Source organism: Phaseolus vulgaris, chromosome 6 (assembly GCF_051622355.1).
Source record: "Phaseolus vulgaris cultivar YP4 chromosome 6, ASM5162235v1, whole genome shotgun sequence".
Taxonomy (NCBI): Eukaryota; Viridiplantae; Streptophyta; class Magnoliopsida; order Fabales; family Fabaceae; genus Phaseolus; species Phaseolus vulgaris.
The window spans coordinates 8,941,983-8,962,075 of NC_143503.1; the positions used below are offsets into that span (position 1 = coordinate 8,941,983).

A 20,093-nucleotide genomic window follows, 5' to 3' on the forward strand; every position below is an offset into this window, starting at 1 on the left:
TTGATTCTGGGCCTTGCAAGGCCTTGCTTACGAAGTAGATGGGTCTCTACACTTGGTCTTGCTCCTGGACCAGCACTGAGCTGATGGCCCACTTTGTTACTGCAAAGTACAATCGAAGGGGGACGCCTTGTCGTGGCTTGCAAAGCACAGGTGGCGTCGCCAAGTATCCCTTCAATTTGAGGAATGCTGCTTCACATTTATTTGTCTATGCAAAACGGCTATTCCTCTTGAGGCACTGGAAGTAGGGGTGGCCCTTCTCCCCTCCAGCAGACACGAACCTTGACAGGGTCGCCATCCTCCCAGTCAATTGCTGAACTTCTTTAACTGAGGTTGGGCTCCTCATGGCGATGATAGCTGCACACTTGTCAGGGTTTGTCTCTATCCCCCTTTCAGTGAGCATAAATCCCAAGAACTTTCCCGCCTCCACGCCAAAAACGCATTTCTCCGAGTTCAACTTGAGGCGGTATCTGGCTATCGTGGCGAACAGCTCTTCCAGATCCGCTGCGTGCTGCCCTCTCTCATGCGAAGTCACCACCATGTGATCTACGTAGGCCTGTACGTTCCTCCCAAGCATTGGTGCTAGGTGATGGAGGAGGGCCAAGCACACCTACCCAAGGAAGCCAAGGCCCAAGCCAAGGAGAGCGTCTAGACCAAGACCAAGGTGAGCGTCTAGGACGTGAAGGAGGGAGGCTATCCATGGAGCTAGACCGTCTAGGCCCCCTTACAAGATCAATGGCCAAACATGCTCAAACACAAGTAAATGAAGCCACGGATGGAAGAGAGAAGGCTTTGTATATGTTTGCATAAAGGCCCATTAGGGGTACTTAGTAGATAGGATAGTGTAGAAAGCACTTTTGGATGGAAACATTCTAGAATCTAGGGTTGTGTGGCCGGTCATTGCACATGGCACATGGCTTAGAATTTAGATTTAATTTTGGTTTTCTTTTCCTTAGAATTTAGCTTAACATTTACGTCCAAGATAGCTTATAAATAGGAAGGCTATCTCATTGTATTTTTCAAGTTTAATTGAGTAAGGTTATGCTGCCATTTTTGTGCACAAGCTTTACTTCTCCTAGAAATCTAGGCTCTAAACTTCAATCCTTTCACCTTTTCCCTTGAGCTGGCCGAACCACTCAAACACCATACTCATCATGCACCTACAAGGCCAACACAACTCCTAGGAGGGTCTTGATCATCTCACCCATTGCTTCCGCACCTTATTTTCTACTTTGATTCAAGAAGAACACATGAAAATGCCATCACTAGGACCTTATCCATTAGCCTCTGATAGGTGACGCCTCCGTTCTTCAGCCCAAACAGCATCACCTTATAACAGTAACTGCATGTCTCCGTCATGAACGCCGTTTTACACTCATCTCTTGGGTGCATCTTGATCTGATTGTAACCCGAGAATGCGTCCAAGAAACTCAGCATTTTGCAGCCCGAGGCGCTGTCCACCAATGCGTCGATGTTGGGCAGCGGGTACGAATCTTTGGGGCACACCTTGTTCAAATCCGTGAAGACGACGCACATCCTCCACTTCCCATTCGCCTTCGTCACTAGAACTACGTTGGCCAGCCACTCAGGGTATTGTATCTCCCTGATGTGCCCGGCGCTTAGCAACTTCTGCGTCTCTTCCTTCACGACGAGGCATCGTTCTCCGTTAAACTTCCTCTTTCTCTGTCGCACATGGCGAACCTTGGCGTCCATGGTAAGGTGGTGGCACAAAAAATCTGGGTCGATGCCTGGCATGTCCTCCGCAGTCCACGCGAATGCATCTAAGTGGTGTGAGATCACTGCTGCCACTTCATCTTGTTCTTCCTGGCTCAACAAACGTCCCAATTTGAACACCTTACCCCCTATCTGCCTTTCAACCACATTGTCTACTGGTTTGGGTCACTTGCCACGCACGCTCTCTGCACGAGACTCATTTCTGTGATCCTCTTCTATTGGCGTCGCCCTATCGGATGCATCAGGCGTCGCCTTCCCCGACGCTTCTTCCATGGGCGAGGCGTCACCGTATCTTTCTTCCAGTGGCGAGGCATCACCGTATCTTTCTTCTGTGCGCGCATCTTCTATAGGCGTCGCCCCTGCGGGTGTGGCCTCGACAGGCGTGGACTCCGCGGGCGTCGCCTCTTCCAAGGGTTCTAACTCCATTCGCGAACCTGAAATTGGTGGTCGTTCGATCACCATGACCACGCCTCTCTTTGTCTTCAGACTATTTTCATAGCATTTTCAGGCCTCTTCTTGATCTGACTTGATTACAATCACTTTGCCACTAAGATCTGGTAACTTCATCTTCATGTGACGCGTGGAGGACACTGCCCTTAGCATCTTCATGTGGTCTGTCCAACAAGATGTTGTAGGCTGAATTGGCGTTTACTACTAAGTACCGAATACTCTCGGTACGTGACGCCGCTCCATCGGTAAACGTTGTCCTTAGCTCTAGATAGCTACGTACCTCGATTGGGTTGTCCGCGAACCCATACATACATCCGGTGTAGTGCCTCAACAAGTTAGGGGACAACTGTAGCTTGTTGAAGGTCGACCAAAACATGACATCTGCGAAATTGCCCTGGTCGACGAGCACCCTATGCACCTTTCTTCCGGCGGTGATGACCGAAATGACCACTGGGTCATTGTTATGTGGGACGACGTCACGTAGGTCAGCTCTAGTGAACACGAGGTCTGACTCCCACAAGTCATCCGAAAATTCTTCAGCAACAGAATTCACTGACCTCACATATCTCTTACGCTGAGAAGCAGTGGGTCCTCCTCCGGAAAAGCCAACCAGAAATGGTGTGCACCTCTCCATGGATTAGCATTTCATGCGCCTGACCCTCCTCTAGTACCGCCAGGGTTGTGGTCGCAGCAGACCCAGCAAGATAATCCTTTAGGAAACCATTCTTCACAAGCTCATCCAACTGATAGCCCAACGCTAAGCAGTTGTTGATATGGTGCCCGAACGCCTCGTGAAACTCGCACCACGACTCTTTGTGGGGTCCCAGCACCTTGTCAGACTTCACCGGTGGCCTCAACCTATCAGCTATGTTGGGCACAACGATGAGGTCTTTAAGTTCCACCACAAAATTGTGCCTCAAGGGTCTATTTTCTTCCCTTTTTCCCTCTGCTCGACCCCTGGGTTGGGTCCTCCTTGCCTCGTAGGGGCACTTCCTGTCTTGGTTCTTCCTCCCTGTCGCGGCCTCGTGGACCCTGGCGGGTTGTGCGTGCGTCTGTGCTCTTGGGCGCGCGGGCGCAACACTTCTGCGTTTCTCATACACTTCACCCTCAGAGGCGATGTGTTCCACCGTGCGACGCCTTATCTCAGCAAAAGTCTTGGGGCGGTTGCGGATGATTGACTCGCAGAAAGGCCCAGGGCACACCCCTTTTCTAAATGCGTACACGATCATGGGCTCTTCTGTGGTGCCAACCTTCACCACTTGCGCCCCAAAGCGATTTATGTATTCCTTCAAGGTCTCGCCTTGATATTGCTTCACGTCGAACAGGTCGTATGAAACCGGGGGTGGAGCCTTGTTGGCTAGATACTGCTCTCTGAATAACTGCGAGAGCTGTGCGAAAGACGTGATATGACCCTCTGGGAGGCTGATGAACCCGTCATGGCCATCCCAGTCAAGGTGCTCATGAAGAGCTTGCACCTTACGGCGTCGGAGCCGCCTACCAGCATCATCTGTGTGTGGAACGCAGTGAGATGCACTTCAGGGTCCTCCATCCCTGTGAAGGTTACCTTGGGCCCCGTGAACGTGTTGGGGATCTCCGCCTCCAAAATCAGCTGCGAGAACGGCGTGGAGAACTCCCTCGGTGGTGTGAAAGGCTCAGACTCATCTATCTCGCGCTAAGCGCGGCGCTGCTCCTCTTTTGTGCGGTGGAGCTATTCATTTCTCGCCTAAGATGCTGCGAGATTCGCTTGCATGCGCTCTTGCTCCACTTTCGACGCTGCCATTGCTTCTTGTAATCCTTGCATCATACCCATGAGTTGTTGCATGGTCATCTCTTCACTCTCAGCGCGCGTCGAACCTTGTCTCGTGGACCTCATCATCTGGAACTTCTCCTAGCTGTCGTGCAACTCCAAAGGGCAAAGGAACTCGAACTCGAACGAACGCGATCGCACGACGACTCAACCAAAAGCAATTGGTGAAAACTGCACCAATTTCTCAATGACAATGGCTCTTGGTAAAATCTCGAGGGAATTGGGTTGGAAACTGCAACTGGAACTGAACTCTTGAGGTAGGACTGATGTTTTAAATCGGCCCCACGGTGGGCGCCAAATGTTCCCGCCGGTTGACTAGGATCGTCTTTGCGCGTGGCTTGTCCTCGCGAGCTAGGGCACCTTCATTCTGCTCCGTCTGTGAGTACCTGAAAAGAAGTGGACAAAGGGGTGCCCTCGCGGCCGTTTGCACTCCGACGATCAAGTCAGCTAGCGAGAAACATCAAAGGTGACGCACCTCCGTATCGGAACACCGTGAACAGATGCTTTGAAGGTGGTCAAAAATGCTGGATAACTAATGCTTTCTTCCTTAATTGTCTGTGCGTACAGTGGGTGCGCGAGCAAAACAACTAGGGTTTGTGTGTGTAAAACTGAGTCTGATCTTTGTTTCAAACGTCTCAAGCCCCTTTTCAATGTCTCCAGCCTTCAAAGCGTCTTAAAGCGTATAAAAACGTTCAACGCGTTTAAAACGTTCAAAGCATTTAAAGCGTTTAAAGTGCTTTAAAACGTTCGAAACGTAAACTAAATTAAAGCGTACCTTAGCAAACTTTCAGGAAAACATTGATGTTTCAGTGCTTACTGCCACGTGTTCCTCTGACTTGATCGCTACTCTACGTGGAGGGCCTCACAGTGCCGTAACCCAACTTAGGGACATTCCATCGTGTAAGTCCTCCTTCTTCGAAGTGCATCTAGCGCAAGGGGTGACTTTTTGGGTGCCAACTCATGCGCCCCAACCTCTAGTCACTTGCCCTGGGAGTGTATCTGCCTTTCTCTCGTACCATGCACATGGTTCGCCCCTGGGCGTGGCCCTCTCATGGGTCGTATCTGTCCCAGGGGCCCCCAGAGGTGGCGTGGGTACTTCACAAGTCCGGTTACTCCTCACTGGTACTAGAACTATGGCCTTGAAGCCACCTTTCTCTTCTCTTAATTACTGTTCTGAGGTACTGAGGCCTCTCGCGGCGTCGCCCCCTCCACGGTCTTTCCTACCCATGGGTATCGGGGGTGACACCGTAGATGCGTTAACTTGGCGACGCCCTAACCTGGCGACGCCTCATCTTGGCGACGCCTACACCTGACGACGCCTCATCCTGACGACGCCTCATCCTGGCGACGCCTACACCTGGCAACGCCTACGCCTGGCGACGCCTCATCTTGACGACGCCTTAATCGATCAACCTGTTGACTTTCTTCCTTTAGGCTCCCTTGAGGGGTCCTAACATACGTTGACTTTGACTTTGACTTTGACTTTGGTCAACGTCCGAGGACGGGATGGTACAGATTGTATTAGGTGAAAATATATATGTTGTAAAATTTATTATTATTAAAATATTTCAATTTAAGATTATATAAAATTATTTATATAAGACACTATAAGACATCTCTATGCATCTTTATTGCAAAAAAAAATAAATTAAAATATATACCTACATAAATTACAATTATTTAATTATTTATTAATATATTAATAATATTTTATAAATATAATCTTTCCCAGATAAAATCTTTCTCGTGCAAAGAGAGGGGTTAATCACCTAGTAATGTATATATTTATTGTCGATGATCTTTGATTTAGTGAAGGTCGTCCTCGTTTGACGTGACATCTTTGCGAGTGTGGAGCGGCAATCGGAGAAACCAATCCCTATAAACGGAACATTGCTGAAAAGGGAACAGTTCAACTGCACTAACTAACACTAATTTAATCTTTAATAACACTAATTAAATTAAAGATTAAATATGTTTATGATGTTAATAATATAATATAAAATTGATTGTTTTAGGTTCAAATTTTATTGAATTTAAGTATAAATAATATGAAAATAATTAAAATAAATTTTGTTATTACAATTATTTTTACATATAAGAATCTTTTCTAATTATTTTCATACGATCATAAATATTTATATAATCTAATATGAAAACTAATTTAATCATATAGTATATTATAAAATATATTTAACTCTTAAATTAATTAGTAAATAATTAGAAAAATTAAAAAAAAAGTGTTAATAAATAAATTAAAATGAAGAAAAAAAAAGGAAGTCAATCTACGTTGAGAAAAGAGATAAGAGGAACGTTGGGTCAAAGAAATTAAAGAAATTGAATGTCTCTTTGTTGACTACGAGTTTGATGTTTTTTAAGAGTAGATTTTGTTTTGATGTTTTTATCAAGGAGTTTGAAAATGTTGTAATTTATTTATTTTTATTTTTTTTCTGATAAAAAAAGTATAACACTAAAATTCTAGTACCTAAGATCATTTGTAATATATTCAAAAGATTCATATAAAGAAATAATAAATTAAAATACATAATAGTGGAGATGAAATCAAACTCATTAGAAAAATCGAAAGTTAGATAAAAATACATTATCTTATCAATACTTTATATAAGATGCTTGAATTTTGAATTTAATTAAAAGTTAAGGTTTTTGTTTTAATTATTGAAACATTTTCTTTGTAGTAATGGAATAAATACAACATGTATAATTTTTCATTGATATTTTAAAGAGATCTAGGATTAAGAAGACAATGGCCTAAGGAGCAAAAATATATGATCACTATTAAACAGTTTTTTTTTTTAATTTGTAAAATTCATTAAGCTACTACAGGAAATGATTAAACAAAGCGTCACATCTTTCCTACTTAAATAAATGACTACTTTGTTTGGATAGAGTACATGGTGAAAGGAATGAAAAAAAAAAGTTGGATTGAGAGAAAAAGAATGTAAATAAATAAAAGTAAGATAAATTTAGTTTTATTATTTCAATATTATATTTAAATTATTATTATGATAGAAAGAAAAAAATAAATACTATTAAAAAGTTACAATAATTAAATACTTTATTTTTTTTTCAAATAGGAAGGGTATTGTGATCTCGGGAAGGATGGTGTAAGGATTTGAGAGGGATGTGGGAAGAAAGTGCTTGTGTTTGGATTGAAATTGAGAAAAAAATATTTAGATTTATGAGTGATGTAATGGTTGTGAGAGATTTTTTTTTAATTTTTTTAAAAGGTGTAAAATGAAGTTTATAAATTTATCTTTGTAGTTAAAAATGTTTAAAAAAATAAAATATGAAGTATTTTTATATAAACATTTTAGTTAATTAAAATATTGTAAATTATTTTCGGTATCATTAAATATTTTTAGAAAAAAATATAAGTTATCTAATATAATTAGAAAATGTTGTGAATTGAATGTAAATAATATTATTAATTGTATAATAAATTAAAATATTAATAATTAATTCAATACTTAAAATATTTGTAAGGATTAATTTGGAATTAAAATGCAGTAGATGGAAACCATGAAAGGAAATGCAATGCTAAAGAACATAATTCTAAAATCACAAGAATGTATTGAAAACAGAACAACAAGCATGCTCAAATTGAATCAAATAGCAAAAATTAAGAAAAAAGAAATTGAAAATAAAGTAAACTAGAAACTGAAATGAATTAGACTGAAAAACTTGTATTAACTACAGAAATCAAAATCAGAAAAAAAAATTTGAAAGTTGAAATTGAAAACACAAAATAGAAAATAGAAAATAGAAAGTAAACTAGCTAACAAAACTATTTTAACTACTAGAACAGAAACATAATTTTGAAATTAAATTGGAATCATGAAAAGAAAAATTGAATTAAATAATATATACTGCAGGTGTTATCTATGTATAACAGTTGAGAAGGCGGAAATGAAGCCATTGAAAGAGAAGGAAGGTTTAAAAACAACAATAGAAGGTAAAGATTGAAAAATAGAGGACAAAAGTGATTAAATGAACATAACATTTATAGAGTGACCAGATTTAACATTTAAATTCTCAACATGAAAATAAATATACACAGGCAAACAATACCTTCAAAACTACCAAGAACATGCAATAACAATTATCAAAATAATTTTTAAAATACTAGAAGAATTAACCAACATAATAGTAACCTAAGATATTATGTAACTTTTTTCTATAAATAAAGTAAATTATCAAGCTCTAGAAAAGGCTTGGAAAAAAAAAATACATACACAAAAGCTTTTATATACCATTTACACCAACCATTAATCAATTGCTCCTAGATTGTAAGGAAAGCTTTATCTTCTTACTTATTTTATTCTTGATTCTAGAAAAAGCCCTATGTTCTTGCTTTTTCATTTTCATCATTTTGTCTATTGTTTTTATAACTTTCCTTCTATCTATATAACTCTTTATTTTCTTCTCCATATGACCCTTTTTATCTACTTATAAGTATGAATATGTTTATATCATTTGTTCTCGTGATAATTTCATTTCATGATTCTTATAAAGAAATTGAGTTATTTGAATACATATTCTAACTTCAATTTAGTTTATACTTATGTTATAATTTATCCACTTCCTTAATTTTTTATGTATTTTTTCCAATAAAAATAGTAATCTCTTGCTAATTAAAATAAAAAACTTTTAAAATATTTTGACTTGGGATAATTCATATTTAAAAAAGTTATTTGTTAATAAAATCTTTTTGAATCAGCCATCTTTGAATTCGTATTGTGTTATTCAAACTAGTTATCAAAATTCTCCAATAATCATGATATTTGTATTTTTTAAGAAACAAAATGCAAAATTCAATTTCATCTGTGTCTGGTTCAGCATTCTGTACCCACATTTGCACTAAAATTTCATGTCTAATATCCGGAAAAAAATACGAGCCACATATTCTGGCTTCAACCAAACACAGAAAAACGCACATCAGCAGCTTTCCAGGGCAAGATTATTAGCAGTTGTACCTTCTACTTTCTCTACTCAGGATACAAAAAGATTTCCCTTCAAGAAAATAAATCTTGAACATCTACAATATCAGCAAGAACACCAGCAGCAGTGGTGTCATTTCCGGCTCCGGCACCTTGAATAACCAGTGGTTGTTTACTATAGCATCGAGTGTATATTTCCAACTGCATTTGTATCAAACACAAAATAAAATAGAATACACATGATGTACATTAATAATAAAAAGAAGAAGCAAGAACACCCTATTTCTAGAAGTGTTACAAGAAGAATGTCAAAACAATTGTCTCTTGTTAATAGCAGGTCAGCTAGAAATAAGACCAATTTACCGTATATATGTAGAGAAAAACTTCACCTACTGATTCGCAAAGGTTGAGTTAAACTTAAATATCAATATCTTAATATGGTATCAGATTCATTTAGGGTCTATCATAGTCAAGTTCTTTGAAATTATTATGCCATCATTTCGAACTCCTGATAGGCCACTCACATATCTAATAACACATTTAGATATTCATTCTTCAATGAGAGAGGAAGTGTTGGAGATTCCACCTCGACTAAATAATATCAATCTACAGTATATAAGTGGGGACAAATCACACCTTACTCAATGAGATTGAATTAGACTTAAATTCCACTACCTAATATGGTATCATAAACATTCAAAGTCTATCATAGCTTGTTGAGTTTATTGTGTCACCCATTATAGAGTCCTCAATTCCCACACTCGATGTCATCGACGTGAGGGAGTGTGTTGGAGATCCCACATCATATATATGTAAAGGTAAACCTCATCCTACTGAGTTAATGTTGTAAAGATGAATTAGACTTAAACTCATTTCTTACAAATGTTCATTTCTTTATTATTTTGTATTTCTTGGACAATTACTTTGTAGGATTTCTTTTATGTTTAAATGGGTCTCTTGTAAGTTCTTTTGCATGTGGGCTAATTCTTCCTACACCCGAAGAAATTTTAAAATGCCACAATTGCCCTTTCGCATTTTATTTGGGATGGCGAAGCAGCAACAATGAGGTGTTCTATGTCTTGGTGGAGGCTACATTCAACTGCGGTGGAGGTGTGGTGTTTGAAGTAAGAAGTGATGGTTAAATAGGGGTTTGGGAGTGAAATGGTAGAAGATAAGTTTCCAAATAATGGGGTCTGGAAAGGAAGTTCGAATGCAGATATCCAGTAGGTTGTTTATTATAATTATTGTGGTTTGCGAAGATTGAAATCCGGAACTAACAAAAGTATTTTAGAAAAGTAGTTGTTTGTCTTGGAACTAACAAATGATCTTGATATCCAATTACTTTTCTGGAACATATTATATTTATTCCGCATTTGTTTATCCAAAATACATTTGTCAGTTTCGAATCTCAATCTTTGCAAGTCACTACCAAATATCTGCATTCAATTCTTTTCAGACCCAGATATCCGATATCCAGAAACCTATCTTCTACCATTTCACCCCAAATGCCTATTTAACCACCCCTTCTTACCTGAAACACCACACTCAAGCTTTTAAACACCAACAGGACCTCCATCACAGTTGAACATTGCCTCCACCACACTACAAACCACCAACACAAAACACCTCACCGTTGCAGCCTCCAAACTCCATAATGCCAAGTCATCTAGAGTTTGAGGCTGAATTTGAGAGAGTTAATTTCCATCTCCTAGGATCTCATATTTATAATAACTTTGGATACATAAGAGAATATAACATAAAAGAAGCTTACCACATTATCATTTCCCCTTAGTCTTCCCAAGGGAGAATTTTTTTCTAGCTCCTTAATACCAACTTCACACCTACTCAGATGAAAAGGTTAATATTAATAGTAGAAAAGGAAACATACAATGTGAATAATTGCAAACAATGAACACTATAAAAGCCTATACAAAGAATGAATTGAAAAAAGAAGAAAAAATGTGCAAAGAAGTGAAGGCAATGCTTGATTGAAGACACAATATGAAGGGAGGATAAAAAAAGATGCCTTGAACCCTCGATCACACAAACATAGCGCAGAACATTTCCATTTGAGGCGGCCTTCTCAACTCTAGCTTGAATATCTTTATCTAGCAATGAGAGTCCTCGGTCCAAGAAGTCATCAACAGTCATTACATCAGGTCCCATTTCTTTGGGATACAAGCTCTCAATCTGTTAAATGTATATAGAATTACAAATATAACAAACTTATGATACAGGTAGAAAAACTGGCACAAAAACATAAATGCAAGGGATGGGAAAGTTGAATATAATAATGCACATCCAAACCTGAATGCTATCCAGATTAATTTGATGGCCAAGTATTCGAGTAAGAATTAAAGCCTGTCTTAATATTGGCCCAAACAAAGGAAGTTAGTATTAGCACATTATGTCATTAATAATTCAAAATAAGAAACAACCAACAGTGTTGTAACATGACTTCAAAATTAACATTCATTTCTCCTGCACCAGCAGTACAAAAAGTGTATACACTTTTTTTCAGTACCACAATATTTTGGATAACCAAAATCACCAAATGGAGACATGAGTTTTACAAATCTAGGCTAATGAAAACTCATTTCTTTCTACAATAATTAACTGATATGCCTACTGTCAGCATTGTTAAAAGGTGGTCATGGCAGAAGGCAGTGGCAAAAATCCCTTTGGCCACCAATCAAGGTGGTCCAAGATGAGCTTTTGATGGAGGGCCATGTTGGCTGCAACATGTCACATTTACAGCTTCACAAGCAGACCATGGCAAAGGACAAAGTTGTCTAAAGAAGCTAAGGTAAGGGGAGAAACAAAAATTGTTCTTATGCCTCCAATTGGAATCATGTGTTCTTACTCTCAAAGCCATGACTCCTCTTTGTTCATGTATTTTGCCTTGTTCATGAGAAAAAAAATAGCTATGGACTATATGAAGCAATGAAGAAAGCAAAAGAAGCAATTATGAAATTTTCCAATACCAATGAAAGATAAGTATAAAGATGCGTTTGCACTCACTGATAATAGATGAAGTTTTTCAGCTTCATCAACCACTTCATGTGGTTGTTCACCTATTAAACCCTTAATGTCAACTTGAAGTTAAATTAGGATTTGGAGGTTACTAATGGATTGTGTTGCAGATTCCACATAAATTAGAGATATAGTCAAATTATAATATATAAGAGGGTGTAAACCTCACTTTACAAGTCGGTTTTAAAGCAGTGTTTGACTTAAAATCCACTTTCTAAGACGATTCGGATTCTGTCCAAACAAGCTTTGTCGTGCCTACTATGTCACACTATTAGACTGTCGATAAATATCTACTTCTTGAGATATCCAATCCTCAATGTAAGAGGGTGGGTTGGAGATCTCACATCCACTAAAGATATGGCCAAATTATAGTGTATATAAGTGAATGCAGATATCACTTGTTGGTTTTATGAGATTGAATTAGAGTTGAAGTCCATTTTTTAAAAGGTTGGTGTCTATAGAGATGTGCAACAAAAGATTCTAACTTCCCAATTTATAACAATGGTGTGGTCTCTTTGGTTCTGAGTTTGCAAGACCATCAAGGAAATTACAACTCACGGTGAGAAACTAAGAAAATAACTCATAAGCTCTAAGTATTCTAAGTGTTTTTTAATATGTAATGTTTACACAGCAGCAAAACCAAAGCTCTCAAAATGAGCTTTGGTATCAATCTAAAACTAAATAAGGAAATAAAGAATTATTTTATTAATAATAATATTCTTGTCACCTCTATTTGCAACAATCAAACTCTTCCAAATAAGGAATTAAAAAAAGGTGCAGAAAAATTCTAAAAATGTTTTCTCCTAAGTACTATGGAGATATTGAGAATATTTTTATCCTAATAATTCCCTATTTGCACAATAACATTGTTACGAGGAAGTAGGTTTAGCATAACTCAATTTTACAAAACTAGCTTCTAAAGTGGGGTTTTCACCTACTTATCTCTAGTCGGTGTGAGATCTCTAACATACCCTCTCATACCAAGGCATGTACATCTCATGCCTTCCACCATAACTGCCAATGCCATCTGCTATATTTGTAGGGGGTATTTTTGGCCTGATGCAATAAATCAGCAATCTGTTATTGATAACACTGTTACTGCCTATTATCAAAGAATGGACATCATTCCTTGGTGGCCAATACATGTAGGCTGCAGTATTGTACAGTGTCCTTATGAGACCAGAACCATTTTATGTTGATTGTGAGACATTATTAGCTTTTACATAGATCAGAAACAGCTACAGATAATCTTCAAGGTAAAGCAAACTACAATGTACCTTTCTAGCAACATCCATTCCACCAAGGTCGTCACGTGGATCTACAACAAGACAGCATGTATAGATAAATAATCTAAACACCTGAAAGCTAAATTATCATTAACTAACTATTTAGCAATTACCAAACGGAGCTCAAGAGGGAACAAGCAAAAACATGAAGATTAATCATGACAATAATCTAAGAATATACTTCATAATGTTAATAACTTTTTTCACCAAAAAAGAAGTTAACAGCTCATTAAAATGCTAAAATCATTGGAATTATAAGATTCAGGTGGTAAAGAATAAATGTGAGAATAATATTTACATTGATATGGTTTGTTGATAATGTGATACAAAACACTGACCCAAGTCCTATGAAAACTAATAATTTGGTCAAACAATAGAGTGGTATACTAGTACAAGCCATAGCGAGTAATAATACTGACAATATCCCCATATTCATAAGGTTCACGTGTAGAAATTAGAATTACATAGATTAACCAGTTTCACATATCAATGACACAATTCAAATGTAGCAGCACAAACCTGGTTCAGTATACCCCAAACTTTTAGCATCTTTAACAACTTGGCTCAGTGGCTTTCCATCTTCAACCTCACTCATTACATACGCCAATGTCCCTAATAAGAGAGAAAGTAGCATAAAATAAAGTATTAAAAAAATTAATTTTGAATTAAGAATGCATGTTGGAAAACAAAAATAATATGTAATTATAGGACCGTGAAAGATATATACCACTCAAACTTCCAATAATTTGATGAACGGGATCACCAGAACAGATTATGCGATTCAGGGATGCTATTACTGGAAGACCAGCTCCTACCTTCAAAAATATAATTACCAGTTCAGTAGTAGTTCATCAATATAATTCAAATGTATTTTCGTCATATAAGAATATGAGGCACCCTCCAAATCTATGTTGTGCCACATAGGAAAATGGAAGACGAGCAGGATATTGCACACAAGTGTGCAATGAGAGCACAAGGGGAATGGGTTTGAGTGGCAAAAACCCGCTCATGTGGCAGGTAGTGGAATAACAGGTTAAAACAGAGAGAGGAATGGAGAAATCAGACTGAAGATCTTTCTAGTGAGGCTAATGTTATAATTTCATCCTGTTTCTGTTAGTTTTTCATTTCTGGGTGCAATGGCTTCTTGAGTATCGGTTTCTCACTTAAATGAGTAAATATAAGAATTTCTTTAAGGATTCTAGTATGTGTATTGAAAGAGTAAGTATCCAGAAGTAACATTTGATTGTGGTTATTATTTTCTTTTCATATTTTATTTTCATCATCATACTTTCACAAGTCAGCCACACACCCCAATTTATGATATTTTCCTTCTTAATATAATGGAGAAGATGAATCGTCAATCTACTGCAAATAACACACCATGTGGCTTTTTCCCTGGATTTAATTTTCCTTTTTTATCAAGGTAAATTTTGTTAAAAAAATTAAGCAAGCATCAGCTTGAACATTATTGATCCATACAAGTCATTCAGAACTTCTAAAGGCTTTGATTTTATTACTATGAGCTAAGTGTTCGAAACAACAAAGAATAATCAAGCAAAGAAATTAAAGCAGTAATGCTGCATTTTATATTACATAGTGGAAAATACACATTTCAAATAAATATTTTCAATACTGTCACAATGCTGCTACGTGTTGGTGAAGAGATATGATATTGTAGTTAAGGAAAGAGATAAGTATCACTTACTGTTGACTCATGTCGGATACGACGTGGATACATGAAAAGTTTTTTAAAATCCTCCTGTTACATAAAAGATGTAATTGTTTAGACGAGACATGCACAACACAACTACCATAAAAAGGTGCTAGTGAGAGGGAAGAAACCGAAATCTTATGAAACCTTATTATAACTACCAGGAAAACAATATACAAGTGAGGGAATAAACCAAAATTTTATGAAACCTTGTTGTGAAAAAGTACAAATTGCCCCGTCCAATTAGGATCATGCACTCTTTGTTTTAGAAACTTTGGACATCAACAAAGAATTGCTAAAATTACTATGTGTGAGCTTTGCCCTTCCATTTTATTATCAATCACACTAGTCAAAACTATCACCCTCGTACTATTTAAACATTTCTACTATCAAGTTGATGCTGAAAATGTAAATGCAGCCACGAATGATGATAATTGGGACGTTTCAGGAGTTATGGAGCAAGCTAATAATGGAGTTTCTAAAACCATGTAACCTTCCATTGTATTTATCAAAAGTCATATTTTACCCCATATTTGTTACAAAATTACCATTTGAACCCTAAAGTTTTCAAAATTCCAAATCTTTTCAAATTTACACTTTTAACCTTTAAACCAATAATAACCCACAAAATACCAGAGACGAAGACTTAATAAAGAAATTGAGACGGAGGAAATGAGATGCCAAATTCAACATGTTCAAGAATTTGTTGATTGGCTTCTGACTGTCAAAGAGGGTTAGAATTTAAAGAATCCATGAGGACATAAAAGTCAAGATTGTTACAGTTAAGCTAAAGAAGCATGTTTCCATAAGATAGAGAACCTAAAGAAGAAGCAAGAGCGTGAAGGCAAGACTAAGATGAAAGCATGGGAGAAGATTTAATATGCATACTGGACATTTTCTTTCTTTTACTATGTCTAGATCAGTACCAAGGGTTATACATAGCGAAGCAAAACAAAATCACAATAAATATAGTCTTTCTTGACTTCAAAAATAAATATATATCCCCTACCCTCACATCTCAACAATTGTTATAAAACAATTAAGATGACCTTACCATTGAAGATGTAAGAGGCTTCTTATTTGCCAAAACAACACAACAACCCATATCAATTGCTTGCTTTAGCACCGCGACAGTGTCAAAGCTAGCAGAGCAATCCACAAGCACCAAACCTATAACCAAAAACAATTGACGAGTTCAGTGATTTAATGCATGAAGCTCTAAAGGTTCACTCTCATTTCAAATTTATTTTAAAATCAACAGCAATTAGCAAGAAATACAGTCCATAATAAAAATACAAGGCTTAAATATGTTTAGGGTTGTGGTGTTGCAGGATATAACGGGCAGAAGAGGTTTCATGGGTACTGCCATAACCAGTTCATGGTAGTGAATGATTGCTTACATAGGTATAAGTTAATGGGTAAGTGAATGTTCTTCTTTGATGTGGATCCGTCATCTATAGGCCACCAAAGAGCACTATTAAGTTTGTTCCTGATTCACTCTCTGCTCAGTTCACCATTGAACAGATGCCAATAAGTAGCAACCTATCTTATCGCAGATTACAGCAAAACATATAGGTACATTCTCCTCAAACTTCTTGCTTTTTACAAATATTGTTTCTCATCTTCATCTAACGGGCTTTTGCCAACTTAATCAGCATTTTCAAAATGTGATGTGATGCCATTGATTTTTCTTTTCTTTTTTGTTTGTATAGGTTCTTGATAATGTTGCGGATCTTGAGTGGTTGTGTGGTGTTTCTTCCCCTAACATGGAAGGTGGGGATTGATTTGGTTTGAAGCAACCCATTCCTGCATGGATACTTGAAGTGGCGTGGTGATTTCTCTGAATTTTCTGGGTGACTTATTATTCCTTATTTATTAGCTAATTAGTTTTAATTATTAAAAATAGCAAGATGTCGTTGGAAAGAACAAGGGCAGAGAAAGAAAAACACTAGAAGATAGAGAAATGAAAAATCCAGATTGAATACTCACTACCGTTGTCTATGTTCAAGGACTACAATAATCATTTCAAAAAAGTTGAAGATTAAAAAATGAAAATTTGTAATGCAAAAACAAACAAGAAAGTGCCTCAGCTATACCTGTTTTTCTACCAAGTTGAGATGCAATCTCTAGAATCTTTCCTTGTGGCTCCGGATGCACAATCGCCCGGCATTCCCCTTTGAATAAACATACAAGTAAATATTAAAAAAACACAAATTTTCATATCACCATCAAGACAAATTAGGCATAGATATCAACCAAAATCACAAAGTTTTGATAGAGATTCGCCAGCACTCTTGACCCGGCAAAGTTGTAACAGAAAACTATCGTCCAACCCCTTATGCAGCAAATCATCCGACACCACCAAAGATTTAGTATCACCAACTCCTACAACTCTCAAGCACAGTCCCTGCCACCAAAACACTCAAACAAAATAAATAAATAAATTGAAATATCAATCAACTAAACAATAAACGCTCATTTTTATATCCCATTTTCAATCAATGTCAACAAAAATTTACGGATTGCAATCGTTGGATTCATTTGACAAAGAAGCCAAAAGCCCACACAAAAAAAAAACCCAGAAAGAAAAAAGGTTCATAAGACAAATGGGATATCAGAAACCCAAATAAGTTTTCATTTTCAGTTTAAAGCCATGACATAAAAATAGGAAAAAGAAACAAAATCTGAAAACATGAGAATCCATCTAAAGGGACATTACCTGTGTGGAGTGCAGAGAACGGCACGAGACAATGTGTTGGAGAAGTTGACGACCAACTCCTCCACAACCCAGTAGAATCAGAGGAATATTCTTCATTTTTTCCCCTTTCAATCTTTCAATCAAATATGACAAAATCAATTCATTGTTATCATTCTATTAAATACTTTGTATGAAATTTTAAACTTGACTAAAAGATAGCATCAATATTAAATACTTTGTATGATTTTATTAAAGTAACAAATCCTGAAACTTTATCCCGCACTGCTTGTACAGGTGGTAATGGACTAATCCATATTTTTTATAAAATCAATTTGGATTTTTATAAATCTAAATCAAATCTAAATCCATATCTATAATTATATAAAGAGATTTATAACTGTTTATTTATTTTTTTTATTTTACTCTTATAACAATCTTTATTATATTAAATTATTATGGATATTTCGTAACTTTATATAGAACAGTTTTCAAATTGATTTAAGAAACAGATTTTAAATTAAATTAATTTAAGAAGACGTTTTTAATTCCTCTTTACTTGGTTCCTATTAGATAGGAAGATCTCCACTAGTAATGTGATGTGAATGTAATAACAAGAATACATGATTCTTTGACATTCTTAGGAGCAACTTGAGCTGGTTTTGAAAAGGCACTTTACTTTAGAATTGGATCAATATTCTAATTCAAGAACTCACCAAGACTTAGCACCAACCAAGACTCATATGGAAGTCCATATATTGTCAAATGGAATCAAACAACAAAGATGAAGAACAAGGAAGATAAACCGAACAGAAATGTAAAGCTAAGCTACTGAACCAAACAGAACCAAGGAAACAAAGCTGGAACTACAAATTCAAACGGTACAAATGAAGGAAAAACACTAGAAATTAAGAACTACCGAATGAAAATTGAAGAAAAGGAAGAAGGAGCACTTATAGAATATAACTTGCTGGATTTGAGATTTGGAAGAACAATTCACGCCACTTGGAGCCTTGATCCAAGATAAGTGAAGGAGTGTCGCCACTTGAAGCTCACCATTGCTCACAAGATAAGGCAAAGGAAGAAGAAGACTCAAGACTCACAATTTCTCTCTAAATTTGAGTATAGTCTCTCTACTATAAAATCCAATCTGAATTTTACAAAGGCAAGCACCTTATTTATAGCCTAAGAGGTGCTGAAAAATAGGTGGGAAAATTCAAATGAAACTCATTTGAAATTCCCACAAAAAACAAGTCACATGGGAGGTGTGACCTTTTTCTACTATGACACCTCCTAAAAACTACACCTACACCCCCTACTAAGTCACATGGACAATGTGACTCTCTCTAATACATTCACACCTCCTACAACTATACAAGAGTCATTCAAATGATGCTCTTTTATAAAATGCTTGGCCTTGCCCCTCATGGTTTGGACTTGGGCTTCTTGGGCTTGGGCCTCATCTTTTGCAAAGACTAATAAGAAGAACTTTAAATGCTTTGGCCCTTGTCCATTTTGGTTCTCATCATACTCCCCAAGTTGGAGAGAATTCGTCCACGAATTCAGGACTCCTGCATAAAACAAAGTCAATTTGCAATTAGATAAGAGAATACAAGAAGAAATAGGCAAACTTGACTTATCACTTTGAAACGTTGGGAGTTCAGAAAAAGATGTCCTATACATAGCCCATGTTGGAAAAGATTGTTTAGAAATGATATTATTTGGAAAACTAGAAGGTATGAAAAAATCATCCTTAACATTCTTTATCCAATATGGTGTATAAGTAGGAACCTTGGGTAATGAACAAGACAAAGAAGAAGGATACCTTGTAGGCGTAGCACGAGTCAAAAAAATTGAATTAGTTGAGAAGGTATTATGACTCGATTTATCATGTACTTCATTTGTTTTTTCATTTCCTCTTTTAGTTTCTTTGGAATTGGTCCTATATGCAGGGCTATTTGGTAAAGAAACCCCGGGCATGAAGTCTATTTGGTGTTCAATCCCTCTTAGAGGTGGTAAGCCTTTAGGAGGATCTTGAAACATATCGTCGTATTCCTTTACCAAATGGTCCAAACATGTGGGACTATCCTTAGCCGACTCATATGCAATAGGTATAGGAATAGCTAAAAAAATAGGCTTGTGAGTAACTATTACCTTTTTAACTTGTTGGGAAGATATGAGAAGGCTTCTCTTGGAATTTTTTATATCTTTTTCTTTCTCTCTCTTTTCTCTCATTTTGACTTGGTCCTCATGTACTTCCTTTGGAGAGAGAGACTTAAGAATGACTTTGTGTCCATGGAAGTGAAAAGAAATTTTGTTGGTAAAGCCATCATGAAAAAATTTTCGATCAAATTGCCATGGCCTACCTAAAAGTATATGAGTAGCTTCCATTGGAACAACATCACACAAGACCTCATCTTTATAT

The 20,093-nt window shown here is 37.0% G+C and overlaps 1 protein-coding gene across 4 annotated transcripts; it reads right to left on the reverse strand.

Annotated features, from left to right (window-relative positions):
• Nucleotides 1-8,767: 8,767 nt before the first annotated feature.
• On the reverse strand, nucleotides 8,768-17,937 carry LOC137816910 (Glyceraldehyde-3-phosphate dehydrogenase-like family protein). Of its 4 annotated transcripts, none has more exons than XR_016521530.1 (12): nucleotides 17,693-17,937; nucleotides 17,230-17,380; nucleotides 17,070-17,147; nucleotides 16,028-16,143; nucleotides 14,968-15,021; nucleotides 13,990-14,077; nucleotides 13,782-13,874; nucleotides 13,254-13,294; nucleotides 11,251-11,308; nucleotides 10,970-11,133; nucleotides 10,715-10,784; nucleotides 8,768-9,144 (listed from the first exon to the last, which is right to left on the reverse strand). XR_016521530.1 is itself a non-coding variant. In XM_068620082.2 (12 exons), the coding sequence occupies exons 1-12, from the start codon at nucleotides 17,786-17,788 to the stop codon at nucleotides 9,019-9,021; spliced, it is 1,131 nt and encodes a 376-aa protein (XP_068476183.2). In that variant the 5' UTR covers nucleotides 17,789-17,937; the 3' UTR covers nucleotides 8,768-9,018. The 4 variants fall into 4 exon arrangements, 2 of the variants coding, with proteins under 2 accessions (XP_068476183.2, XP_090159615.1); XM_068620082.2 differs by having other exon boundaries at nucleotides 11,251-11,304; XM_090303489.1 differs by lacking the exon at nucleotides 8,768-9,144 and adding an exon at nucleotides 10,399-10,622 and having other exon boundaries at nucleotides 11,251-11,304.
• Nucleotides 17,938-20,093: the final 2,156 nt, after the last annotated feature.